We start from the raw sequence: 14,219 nt of genomic DNA on the forward strand, positions 1-14,219 counted from the left end.
CTTTAATTTAGAAATTATTAATTTTCTTACTATGCTCTGATATCCAAATGGGAATTTTCATGGAACCCAAATCCAAGGGTTAAATCACATAAAAGTAGTCTAGGTGCTGTTTAAGATATTGTCTGTGTGTTTGAACAGTAGTACTCTTTATATTCTAGTAAGTTTTTGACCCAATACACAGTCCCTAAGCTTATAGGGATGGTGGTAGGAATATATTGAGTTCTGCATTTACCATGTTTACTAATGCTCTTTTTGTGAGTTATCTGCTTCAGTCTGCCATCAGGTATGTGGTGTAACAGCAGAGCTGGAAAATGGAGTAAGGAGCTGACCCTGTTGGCCTTGATATTGTTCTTGCTGGGGTTTTTCTGGTTTTTACAAAAGAAAAGACCAAGTTGTTTCATTTATTGAGGCTGGACCGGTGTCCTGGTCCTTTCCTGATAAACTCTGGTCAGTGTGGTGGATTCAGGAGCAGGATGCAGAAGGCAGCAGGACAGAGACAACCAACCCCTGTCACTATTGCCTCAAAGACACGACCTTTGTTAGACTAATTCTCATGCTAAGTAATTTACTTGTTGTTTCATAAGCCATAATATTATTAATTCTTTTTGTAGCAGCATTGACCTGTTTTGAAATACTACATATGATCCAATTGGAAATGGGAAGAGTCCACTTAAGTTTTCTTTCTTGCTTTCTTACATTCAATGAAAGCATGTTTTCCAATGTTCTTAGCAAACAAGAAAACTGGTAATAAAATAATTGAAAATTTTGCTTCTTTCAGTTTAAATCAAGACATATTACTTAAGTAAACATATCAATGATTTTCTTGGTAATTTGATTACAGCCTAATGCAATTTATCAAATCAGAGGTACTTAACAGCATAACTAGAGACATGCTAACTTCTCTTGGGAAGTGGCACATCAGATGTGTTGTTTGAGCTACCATCTACCCAAAAATTTCTTTTCAAGGATTTCATAGTATTCTTTATGATTTTCGAGTGCTTCCCCTGCTTGTTAAACTACAGCTGGTAACAAGAGATTCTCCTTAACTCTTTCTATGGAAAAGAAGAGAGTAAATTTTTATTTTTGGCAAGTCTATGTCATTTTCTTGCTGATGTGAGAAAAACCCCAATTTCCTTAATGCAAAAATTGAGGAAATTAAAAATCAAATGTAAGTATAGTATTAGATTCAAGTAGTTTGGCAGGCATCATCATTTGAGTCTTACCTCCTAAATTTTGGGTTTAAAACAAAATTGTTCTAGCCAGAAGAAGCTTAAATGTGTTAGGAGAAATTCTAAAAATAATCCCACTTAGTGGCAATATATTCAATTATTTAGTACATAACATTGTCATTTAAACAGCACATCAGTGGTGGATGAAATTTGGGATAGAAACCTTGTAGTGTAATATCAAACTTTTCATATTAATAGATACATTAATCAATACATGGAGAGCCATCCTTTAATCCTCTGTCCAAAATCTGTTGGGTTTTTGGGTTATTTAGCATAGAAATAAAAGCCTTTTGGCAACTCAAAGGGGAAAATGTAAAAAATACAAATGTAGAGAGCTTTGTGTGTGCATGTGTATGTATAAAATTATATGTTTTAATATGTAGTTATATGTATAAAGTCTGCAGTAGCAAAGCCTGGTGGTACTGGGAGAGTTCCCAATCAGAGCTGACTTTTCATGACTCCTTCCCAATCCAGTAAATTTACCCACTGTGAAAAGCTGGCTTTCGTGGAGGGCTGGAATTCTGCAAATGTTGATGAGTTTTTCTCTCATCTTGATAACCAGAATTAAATTTTGCATCTGGATGACAAGATTTCTGTATTATTTTCTTTTCCCCCTCAGTTTGTGCTCCATAATGGGCTAAATGAATTCCAATATTTAGATTCTTCTTTGATTTTTCCCTGATTTATATGGTAAATAGAAAGCAGCTGTCTGTTTAACCATCTAACTCTTGAAACTCCTAGGCCCCTCGAGCGTCATCTGGAAGTAATGTAGCTTGTAAAACAAAGCTAAGAAGAAAAAGCAATGTTTGTTTTATGTGGGATGAATGACTTCAGTTGGGGTCCCTCTAATTCGGCCATTATGGGGGTTATTAAAAAGCAGTATTACAAAAGTGGTTTCAACAAAAAAGAAATTTGGGGGGGTGGGAGCTTATATCTTGTTATTACATGTGATTATATTCAAACCTCCAAGTACTTCATAAATAGTCCTTCGTTTGAGTTTCCCCAAGAGAGAACCAGCCCAGTCTCTCCCCCGTACATCAACAGATGTAAAAAGGTTCCCCTGCGTCATTTACTTCCAAAGAAGAAATTGTCTGTTATAATTAAGAGCTCCATATTTATCTTAGAAACTTGAAATTGCTAATGAATAGGTAAAATCAGGTCCATGAACTGCAGTATTTGTTGTCTTTTAAACATAATGGAACAGATCTAAAATCTATTAATGTTCCAGATTCAGTTATGTGCAGAGAAGTTAATTTTTAATCCAGTATGTAGCAAACAAGTATTTTACTCACTAATGATGTGAACAATTTGGCCTTTAAATAAACGTTGTGATATTTTGGGGGTTAGAACGAGAAGATCTGTAAGCCTTTTCAGCCCAAATCATTCTAGGATTATATGAATCATAGAGCAATTTGGAGTGGAAAAGACCTCTAGGTTCATCAGGTCCTATAATATGTTCTGTAGTTGCGTATCTAATATTACATTAGGTATCCTGCAGCTCTGTCTGATTTTTTTAATTATCTAAAGAACAGTTTAATGCAGAGCTCTGCCATCACATAGAAGTGTTCTCCTATAAATGTGTGCTATCACGAAGAAATGGGAAATCTTCCCCACAATCATCTGATGACTCCAGAAATGAAGCAGAAATTAAATTAAACCTACTTCCAAATAAACTGGTCTGCCATAATAGAGTTAGTGTGATGCAATTAATGTTGTTCAGCTGGTAGTCTGTAAAGTACTGCTCAGTGGTAACTGCTAAGAACACAAAAAATATGTAGAACAGTGTTGGCAGAATAGGAAACTTTTGCCAAATTAAATCAAGACTGCTGACTGAGATACGTCCATATTTGTCAAATACTGGAGTGAGGAAAAAAACTAAGGTAGTTTTGTTTTGTTGGGTTTTTTTTTTTTTGGTTTTGTTGGTTTGGTTTTTTTTTGGTTTTTTTTTTGGGTTTTTTTTGGGGTTTTTTTGTGGTTTTTTTTGGTTTTTTTTTGTTTTTGTTTTTGTTTTTTTTGTTGTTGTTGTTTTTTGTTTTTTTGTTTTTTTGTTTGTCGTAACCTTTCTTTAAAATTCAGAAACCACCTACTAACCACTCAAAGCACTGCCTGGGTCTCTTCAGTAGCTTTTTTGGTCTGTATTTTCTTTCATTTCAAAATGTCATCAAGAAACCCAGTAAGATTTTTTTAATTACTTAGCCATGCATCATTAATGGTCTAAAAAACTTCATTTTTGTGTGTGAATTTTTAGTTTCTCATGTTGTCTAGAGGAATAAACTTAAAATGTGATCATACAAGAGAATTTTTATTAGGGTGTTATTTAATGAAAGCATATGGTAAAGCAATATAGTACTGGGTGGGTTTTGTATAGTATGTGGATTCTAGCTGTTCAAGTTGCACTTAATAGGGGAGTCACCTTGTTTTGCACTATAATACCTCCTTTTTGATTACTCTGACTTGATGGCTGATGAAGTAACAATTTCAATATCAGGTTATTCTTGGGTTTGCCTGTCTCCGATATTGAGCAGAGGGCCTAAAAATACTTTTCCTAAATATTAGTCATACCCTCCTCCAGATGAATTATATTTTATAGAATATTACTCCTACCTAATCCCCCTATTTTTATACCACCAAAAAAATAGCTATTTCAGAATAGACTGAAATAACCAACCTAACCCAAATCCAAAGCAAGCTCTTCGATTGAGTAATAGCTGAATTCTGCAGTTCTGTCTGAATTCTTAATCAGTTCTTTCCTTTAAATGAATTGAAACTTTCATAAGAAAATGCTGCATGAATTATCCTTAAACAGAATAACTGTCCTAAAATCCTGTGGAAAAGATGTTGGTAAAGTTGTCTGTTTAAAGTTCTGTATATTACTATGAAGTACTGATAGTTATTTGCAGCTGGTGTTTGCAACTATCAGTATAACTAACAGGTTTTTTGGTGTCTTTACAAATACATTACTTGTGGTTGAAAGGTTTTTAGACAAATACATTGAAGAAAATGAAGATGATGTTCTTCAGAAGGATGATAATCTTTCATCACCCAGGACTTCCACAAAAGTGTCATTGTGTCTGGTATTTGTGTTACATAGATGGTGTTAAGCCTTATTTCACTTAGAATTTCTCTTTATTTTGGGAAATAAGGATGAAAATTCGTTTGGTTTGAAAGAACATTCATTGTGTCAGTAGCATCTTATGATCACCTAATTGAAAATCTTTCATTCTTCAGGTTTATGGGAAAGGGGAACAAATAAGTAAAAGAACTTTTGACATTAGCAGTGTAAACACCTACTAAATAATTTCAAATCCCCATGTTTTTTAGAAACATTTGAAATAAACCACACATGAACATCATAATTTTTTACTTTTTCGTCTTTAATAGTTGTAGAGCTTTAGGACATTGTCATTATTTTGCGTAAAGTGTATAAATTATGGCATTTGTGCAAAATCTGCACTCAAAACCCATGTTTTTTGAGAAGACTGCTTAAATGATTGTTCTTAAAAGAGAAGATGATTAAACTGAAGAAGTTGTAAGAGCTTGTCTTATAAAATGATGAAATCTTGGGGTTCCTTTGCACCTCCTTTGTAAGTTAAACAGGAGAAGTTTGTATGCTGATTTTTCTCCTGCACAGCTAATTGGGTGGCATTTGAGAGAACTGGAAGCCTGGGAATGCTGGTGTTTTAGAAGGGTCTTAGGTGTAGCTGTGGATAGAAAATGTGATACATTATTAAGATAAAGCCCTCATAAGCCTCTCTACAAAACTATTACTGCCATGTAAACCAACATTTGTTTTATTCACACTAATGGCAAGTATTGAAGTGTTTGGATGAAAAAAGGAGCAATACTGATCCCCAAAGCACCCTTCTTTGCTGATTTGGTCATTAGATGCTTTTCCTGCTGCCTCTTTCACATGAGTGGGTTGTTCAGGGTTTCTCAGAAACCAATTATTCACCTGGATGTTTCATCTTGGTCAGATGTCCACAGAGAAACAGAACAACCTAATGCAGTAGCTCTCCAAAGAGTAGGATTTATTTTTATAACAGCAATCTATTTCAACAATGCATTAAAACAATTTTCTGGTGTTCCTAACGCAGGGTTTTGATTGAAAAATGTAGTGCTTAAAAACCATAAGTATGTGACCATATGTTATAAACATCCCAGTAATTGTTTTTTTAAACATGCAGCCATATAAAGTAGAGGAAGTGGATGGGGAAGAAAGTATGTACCAAACCTTTTAGGCTGTTTGGTACTAAATATCTAATTGTAATTGTAATTCTGTGTGCTGCTTTTTCTCTGTGAGATACTGGCGGAACATGCTGTACCTTCCATTTCCAATTTCTCCTCTTCATATTTTTCAGGGACATTTACAGACTAACCAGTGAGGTTTTTGTACGTTTTTAGTTGTTGTTTAAAAAAAAGTCATCCATTTCTATCAAAGGGTACTAAGAAGTTATTTGAAAAGTAAACAAACAAAGATCTTTAGGCTCCTTCATTGCAGATATCTGTGATTTGGCACTGGAAAGACAAAGAAAATAATAGAGATTAGGGTAAACCAAGACCCGGTGACTTCGAGAAACATGCTTTAGGAGGAAGATGGTGTGCTTCACATTGGATAAAATAATGGAAGAAGTTATTCACCTGTGGTGATGCTCAAATCTGTCTGAACTGAAACATCCACAACCTCAAATGCTGTGTCCAGCTCTGGGCCCCTCTGGGCAACAAGGACATGGAGGGGCTGGAGAGTGTCCAGGGCAGGGAATGGAGCTGGGAAGGGGCTGGAGCCCCAGGAGAGGCTGAGGGAGCTGGGAAGGGGCTCAGCCTGGAGAAAAGGAGGCTCAGGGGGGCCCTTGTGGCTCTGCACAGCTCCTGACAGGAGGGGACAGCCGGGGGGGTCGGGCTCTGCTCCAGGGAACAGGGACAGGAGGAGAGGGAACGGCCTCAGGCTGGGCCAGGGCAGGCTCAGGTTGGATATTGAGGAAAATTCCTCCATGGAAAAGCTTGTCCAGCCCTGTCACAGCTGCCCAGGGCAGTAGTGGAGTCCCCAATTTGTGGAAGAGTTTAAAAGCTGTGTGTCTGTGGCACCTGGGAACATGGGTCAGTGGTGGCCTTGGCAGTACTGGGGGAATGGTTGGACTCCATCTTTTCCAACCTAAACAGTTCTGTAATTCTGTAAAATGTTGAAACAAGACCATTTTCTACGTCTGCAGAGCCACATTTATTACAAGTTGTGTCCATGTTACCGAAGCAAGTTAATCTCACCAGTTTACAATTTATCTTTTTGGAGAGGTCTTGTGCCCCCTGAGCAGCATTTCACAGTGTCATGCTAAGGGCAATTCTCCCACTGGTGGTTGTTGTTAATATTACCTATAATGTTACACAACTGCTGCTGATTGGCAGTGTGGGTGGCCAGGAGACTGAATGATGGGATGAAGGCAAGGAGAGTATTTTAAAGGGAATGAGTCAACCATATTAAAAGGCAGTCTTGGTATGAAGTGAATAAGAAAAAGGTTTGGATAAAAAAAAAATATTAATATAGACAGAAATCCAAAACCAAAAGTGGATTTTGAAAAAGGATTGGCTCCTCTCTGCTGTTCATACGAACTATCACACGGAGCAAAATAAGCCTCTTAATGAAAACTGATTTCCTCATCACCTGGCCTGAAAACAGCATTAAAGAAATGTTGAAGGGAGAATTTACATTTTGTTTATCCCCATTGACAGGAGTGGATTCTTGTTCTCTATGAAATACCTTCCTGATAAGCCTCTCAGAAAATTTAGAGAATGTATTTAGAAGAAACAGAAATTTATAAGAGTCTATTACTCATTTTTATTGAATTGTATAGACACCCTAATGTTTTTCACAGGTGTAATTAAAAAGATAAACTTTTAATTTCCTTTCATGTAATCAGCTATTTCTCCTAATTTCCCAATTTCTTTGTTGATTAGGAAGTAAGTGAATTAGTGGAATACATTGCACATTTCATATGCTAAATCAGCTTTTATAAATAGGAATTCTTCCACAGAATTGGTTAATTATAGAAATTATGACCCACAGTTTGGACAAAAAGTAGCAATTCTTAACAATCTCTGAGTTAGAGGCAGAGAACTAAGGGATGTTCAGCCTGGGGAAGAGAAGGCTCTGGGGAGAAAAGCCTTTAATACATTGCCATTGTTTAATCCTCCTGTATTTGTTATCCCCAGCACTTTTGGGAGATGTCTGATTGCCTTCACTTCTCTGAAACAAAGTTGAGACACGTAAGATACCTTTTTTTTTTTTTTTTTTTTAATTTGCCCTTCAGATATGTCACTGGAATGTGGTGGAGCTCTTCCAGAGCTGCTCTTGTTCATATTCAGGCTGGAGCCCAAGCTGGGTGAGCCATGGCCCACTCCTGAACAACATATTCTCCAAAGACACTGTGTTCTGATGCATTTTTGTGTTGCTATCAAGTTGGCACGGTGTGTACAGAGCCTGTTCCACTCCAGCATTTGTGTGTGTGTTAACCCAAACCCTTGACCTCAAAGATAATGTTGGCTAATAACAAAAACCAGCCATCCTGTTCTAGAGAAAATAAGATGTATTGTAACATTGCAGGTTCAATTTGCTTTATTCACTGCAATAGGACTCATTATCTGAAGTATATCTGTTCTCCCCATATAAACTGAGGAGAAAATGGATGTTGCAGTTCCCAAAGGCAGGTCTTTCATCTACTCACTAGCAGATAATTTGTGGCACTCACAGAGAAATAGGATGCTTACTCAATGCAGCCAAAAAAAGTTATCTGAACAAATAATGACAAGTTTTCCCATTCCAGCACTAATCTTCTAGATTTTGATAAATTGAGTCAATAGGAAGAGTCATGTTACATTCCCATGGGAAAAAGCTTTGTGGAATTTTTCTGATACATAAAATTACTTTTCTGCAATAAACTAACCATCTTAACGTGTGGTAAGTTAATTAAAGTTTGTTAGAAAACTTCATGTAAATTATAGGTAACCAGTTATAATCACAAACAGGATTTTGTTGAGGTAGAGTTGAAGGACTCTGGGATAGATGTACAACATACCCAGGTGCTTCACTGTCTTTCAGCAGTAATCTCTCATCTTGTCCCTGTCTGTCTGAGCTTTAAGAACCAGGCTACACAAAATTAACTTTGCTCCCAAAATAGACACATCTTCATAAATATTTCAGGAAATTTTATTTAGTTGGGTAATGCAGTTTTTAATATTTCCATCAAGAGCATTTTGCCTCAAAATTTGAGAAAATACCATCTGTTGCTCATAGTTAATTTTGGAACAAGTGCCTGTGTACATAGACTTCTACAATTATTTTCTGTGAGTTTTGGGTTTTCCACATCTCAGTTAAAGGTTTGTTTTTTGGCATTCAGGCTGCAGCTGCTCTGTGCTTCCAGAACATTTAGCAGCACAGTGGTCAGCAACTTCTGTGTTTATCAGAACTGATGCAGTGTTCTTGTGACCAAATGTATTTCAAAAATAAGATGGAATGTAGTGAAAAGAGATTTAATCTAAAAGTTACCCCACTTATTTGGTTTGTTTGCTGTCAGCTCTCAGAAGGCTGTTTCTCATCTCCTTACAATTTCCATTTTATTCAGCTCAAGAGAGCAGTTCTTGAAATTTGTTCTTGGAGGTTTTTCGGGCCCAGATTAATAGAATAAATGATACTTTTACTGGCAGTGATTAGTTTTGAAGTATTGGTAAGGTAAGAGGAAAACAAAACCACTTTCTTATATTTTCTAATCTTAGAAGAACTTATCTCCTTTATACTGAAAACCATTTCAAAGCTCAATAATGTGATTTTTCTGATAGGTTTCACATATCTTTGTTAAGCTATTCCCTTTAATTTTCAAAATATTTAATACCACTGAAAGAATGAATAGAGTACATGTGTTGAGTGGTGTCATAAAGAATTACTTCTTTTACCATGCTGCTATCTTTTAATGTCTCATAAGAAATAAAAGCATTTTCCATTATTTATCTTCAGCTCTGGTATAACATGATGGCTGTAAAGCAGCTTATTCCTGCTCACAGGAGTTTGGGAATCTCATGCCACAACCCCTTGTCAGTTGTCAGCTATCTGGGACCTGACATTTTGTATCATGCACTGCTGCTGTTAAGTAATGGACCATCATATAAACTTTCCTGTGTGCACACTGTAATCTTCTATATGAACAGCAACAGGTTAAATCAACCTTTTTTGTAATTACTGTTTTCAAACTTGCCTAATATTGTTAAGAGGGTTTTATTTCTATTTTGTGGTGATTTTCTGTTGTTCATTTACCCATCTCTGTGTCCCTTTGCAGTGATTTTTGGTGTTTGAGCAGAGCAGGAGCCTTGCTCTGTGGACGCAGGGGCAGGGTGTGGCCTTAGCAGTAACGTCATTCCCTTGCCTCTTTGGCATTCCCCGAATTGTAATGATGGATACGTCTGCTCTGCAAACCCCTTCTGATTTTCTTATGCCTCCCACAGAAATTTCAATAGCAATTCTCACCCCAAGGGCAGCAATACAGAATCTTTTGGCTGCTGGGTAGAGAGAAGCACTGACTTTTCCCACTGACATCCTGTACGTCATCAGGACCGGAAAAACTTCTGCTTGAATAGTATGGAAACCATGGAAAGTCTATTCAGTCTCTGTTTGTATGGAGGACTTGGATTACACCGTCTTGAGTGTGAAGTTTTTTCTCTTAGGTAGGGTCAAAATTATTCAGATTAGTACTTTCAGTGGAAGAGAACAGTTCCCAGGCATTGATGATTTTGCTGTCGTAGCAGAGATGCTGAACCACAGGATCTGATCAGTGAGGAACCATACAAGAACTTATGAATTCAGCTTCTGTGAAGTTGGTGTCTTTAGTCAGAGATCAGTATATATTCAGTTTCTTTTGGTACCTTATCAATTAAAATTGCTTAGACACCGAAAGTGGGTCTGCAAGACCATAGAATTGTAGGATCATTTGCTTTGGAAAAGCCCTCTCAAGTCTGGGTTGAAAAAGTTGTTGAGTCCAACTATTCCCCCAGCCTGCCAAGGCTACCACTGACCCTTGTCCCCAAGTGCCGCATCCACATGGCTTTTAAATCCCTACAGGGGTGGGGATTCCACTCTGGGCAGCCTGTGCTGGGGCTGGACCGACCTGTTATGAAAGAAATTTTCCCTAATATTCAATCTGAACTTCCAGTGGCCCAGCCTGAGGCCGTTCCCTCTCCTCCTGTCCCTGTTCCCTGGAGCAGAGCCTGACCCCCCCGGCTGGCCCCTCCTGTCAGGAGCTGTGCAGAGCCACAAGGTCCCCCCTGAGCCTCCTTTTCTCCAGGCTGAGCCCCTTCCCAGCTCCCTCAGCCTCTCCTGGGGCTCCAGTCCCTTCCCAGCTCCGTTCCCTGCCCTGGACACGCTCCAGCCCCTCAGTGTCTCTCTTGTCCTGAGGGGGACAGAGCTGACTCCAGGATTAGTTCAGTCTGTAATTACTGAGTGATTTTCTTGAGTCACAGCAGGTGGTTCACAGGAAACATGCTAATAGTTGTATATATATTTTTGCAGATGGTGTCACTGCTTTGTTACTGCTAAATTTTAATATCAAGGATGAAGAAAGTATTTGATAATAAAGTCAGGGATTATGCTGGGGTGATAGGGTACTGCTGGATAAATTACATTCCCGCAACTGTAGTGTATAGTATATAGTAAAGTTTGGGAGGTATGAAGGAAAAACATGAAGAAAACTGGTTTTAACTGCTAACTGGTGGTTTTTTTCTGGCCATTTGCAAGATGTGATGTTTTGCCATCTTACTCTTCCTCATGATAAAAATACGGGTTTCTGTACATCACTTAACATCACACAGGATAAAAAGAATAAGAGCCCCAAAGAAGCATTAAAATATTGTACGGCTGCTCATATCTGGAGTTAACTATGAACTGAAACACAAAAATGAATGCCTGTTTTAGCAACTGTATCTTAGTAATTTGTTAAATTAGTTCCTTTTTGGAGAATCACATAATTGCTTCAAAGAGTGTCATCAGAAATCATCTCTAAGATACACATTAAGGTCTACAGATTTCAGTAGGTACTATTTACATTGCTGTTAATACTACTGTTAGGTTTAATGCATAAATTGGAAACTTTGTCTTATATGAGACCTGCATTGCTCTTGATGGGATCCTACAAAGTGGAAAAGGACTTTTTACAAGAGAAAGGAGTGACAGGACACAGGGAATGGCATCCCACTACCAGAAGGCAGGGACAGATGGGATGTTGGGAAGGAATTGCTTCCCTGTGAGTATGGGCAGGCCCTGGCCCGGGGTGCCCAGAGCAGCTGTGGCTGCCCCTGGATCCCTGGCAGTGTCCAAGGCCAGGTTGGATGGGGCTTGGAGCAGCCTGGGACAGTGGAAGTTGTTCCTGCCCATGCCAGAGGGGGTGGAGCAAGGTGGTCTCTCTTCCTTCCAACACAAACCATCCTGTGATGGCTGTCTTTCTGTGATAATTATCACAGCATTTACTGCTGTGTAACTTCTCCAAACAGTTTTGCTGGTGACATTTTGCAGCTAAGCTGAATGTGTAGGACTGGAGTCAGAAACTTTTTCACTTGAGGAATGTCTTTAAAGTCCTCGAACTCTCCTCAAGGTAGATTGGTTCTGTTAATTAAAGTCTGTATCATGATGATCTATTTTACCTTTGTATGGTGGAGTTGGGGTTGCGTATGGAACTTGTTCTTTCTTGTTCTACCAGTCAAACTAAACAAAATCTTCCCATACCTCTAGGGAATACTGCTTAGTTTCATGGAGAAACAGAGAAATCTTCATTTCCTTGCAACAGCAAGAAAACCTCATTAGTATTTCAAGCACAGTATGACTAAATACAAATTCACAGTTTTAATTTTCTTAGTAGGAATGTTGTCATCTTCTAGTAGCAGTTGCTTCCCAGGTTTTGTGGGATCTTAGACAATGATGGGTTCAGCTTTACTAAATACTGTTTGCATTCTGTTGTCATTGTTGCATGTAGTTTGGGAATGCTGTCTTGGAGTGTTTGAGTTCCCAGCTGGTGACTGTCAGGTATTTTGGGCATTGTGGTGGATCCCCTTATGCTGAAGCTTCTTGGTGGGCTTAGACCAGCCTCTGAAGCTTGACCCTGGGTAGATTTCTTCCAGAGTAATTTACCTTTTCTAAGCTAGTTCGGGTGAAAATCAGGCTATTTGATTTGATTCATGGGAGGCTTGAACCAACCTGGTCTAGTGGAAGGTTTCTCTGCCAATAAATCTTCCAAACCCAAACCATTTTGGGTTTCCATGATTCTGGGAATTGCAAAATCCTCAGTAAACAGGTAAAAAGGACACAGGGCTATGAGAGTGAAGCATCACCAAGAATCAGTAAAGCACTGAGGGAGTCTGGGCAGTTTTATAGTAATTTTTGATTGATTCTGGAGGCTGACTTTGAAGGAGGTGGAGATAAGTTAAAATATATCAAAGTGAAGTGGTTTAGGATTGGAATTTTCAAACACAGGAAGGGCATGGATGGAAGACGAGATGAAAGTGAAGGGGTGACCAGGAGATGAGCAATGGATTAGCTGTAGGTCAGCTGGATAATGAACACTGTATGCTGAAGTCATGTAAGAAGTGCCCATGAAGCACCTGCATCTTCCCTGGCTTATATTCGTGTCCTCAGAAATGACTCATAGTTTCCTGGGCCAGTGCAAGTTGGGAAAGCAAGGTTTTGGAGCAGGAAAGCAGTTGGGCTTGCTGCCTTGGCAGGTGTCCCGTGGTGTGTTTTGCTTTGGAGCTCCTGGGCCTTTTCCTCTGGGACAGGACACCCACTGTGGATTTCCTCTGGTGTAGCCTTCTCACGGGCTGTGGTGGGTGTTGGCATTGGGATACAGGCTGGAAACACCCGTGTTCCTCGTGGGAAGTATATTCCTTCATGGGCTGGCTCAGCATGGCTGAAAAGCTGCACTCTCAGCTTGCCAGTTGCTGTGAAGGCAGAGGAGGAGTGTCAGGATGGACAGTTTATTTAGCAAAGTATCTGGCAACAAACTTTGGTCTGGTGTGACAGCTCTGCTTTCATTTCTAAGCAGTGATCAAAGATGGCAGGGTTAATTCTTGAGGTTATAGTCACTATAGGCCCTGCGTTTTTTCACATAATACCTACTTTACCAAAAGTTGTCTGAGCTTGACATAGAACAGCCAAAGAGTATTGCCAGTAAAAGAGATAAAGATAAGATTCTGGTCACCAAAGGCTTGGCTTTGAAGTTGCTTTGCTCACTGAGGGTAAGAACAGCTTTCTTGTGAGCTTCCTTCATTCCTCTCCGTTCTTCCACTCCTTTGGCAGAGCAAGTTTATTTTTTTGAAGGTTTTATTTTCTGCTGAAAGTGCAGGAAATTCGACAGCTCTCTTGGAAGCTACCCAAAGCTAATACAAACAAGATACATATGCTTCTCTTAAATGAACTAAAAATAAAATAAATTATTTGAAAATATTTAACTATAGATATTCCTCTATAAAGACAAAAGGTAAATTTACATCATTGCAATTGTGGATGTTGATAAATTATGTTTTCAAGGTGAAATTCCCTGGAACATCTATTGTCTATTCCTTACAAAAGATTGAGGAGTACCACCCTGAAATCTGGAATAGCTGCATTACAGACAGAAGTAGTAACTACTCCATGTCCAAAAATATAATTCATTGAAGTATTCTTTAGCATGTACGAAACCAGATTAAAAAAAAATGTAATGTAAAATGAACTGAAACTGTCTATTCAGCATTACTTTGTGTGGCTGCAGCTTAAGGATCTGGAACAGTTTACCAAATTTTCCTGCCAGTTTCTCCCTGGTAAAAAAAGTCACAGAGCTTGTCTGTTTGGGGTTAATTTGGCATCCTTAGTCCTTTTGATATCTGTTAATAGTTCAGGGTATGTATGCTTTTTTTTCCCCATTCCTGACAAAATTGCCTTTATAGCCATATCTGGATCATGAAGGAAGTAGTTGTTTATGACTATAA

The 14,219-nt window shown here is 38.5% G+C and overlaps 1 protein-coding gene across 9 annotated transcripts in view; it reads left to right on the forward strand.

Moving 5' to 3' along the window:
• Window positions 1-14,219, forward strand: part of DYM (dymeclin) — a 211,894-nt gene that overhangs the window by 147,069 nt on the left and 50,606 nt on the right. For 7 of the 9 annotated variants that reach the window (XM_054002973.1, XM_054002978.1, XM_054002980.1 and 4 more), the window contains one exon: window positions 7,431-7,484. The exons of the other annotated variants lie outside the window; for them this stretch is intronic. In XM_054002973.1, coding sequence (XP_053858948.1) covers window positions 7,431-7,484 — 54 coding nt within the window. The remainder of the gene's footprint in view (window positions 1-7,430; window positions 7,485-14,219) is intronic. 9 annotated transcript variants of the gene reach the window in all.

Source organism: Vidua macroura, chromosome Z, assembly GCF_024509145.1.
Source record: "Vidua macroura isolate BioBank_ID:100142 chromosome Z, ASM2450914v1, whole genome shotgun sequence".
NCBI classification, from domain to species: domain Eukaryota; kingdom Metazoa; phylum Chordata; class Aves; order Passeriformes; family Viduidae; genus Vidua; species Vidua macroura.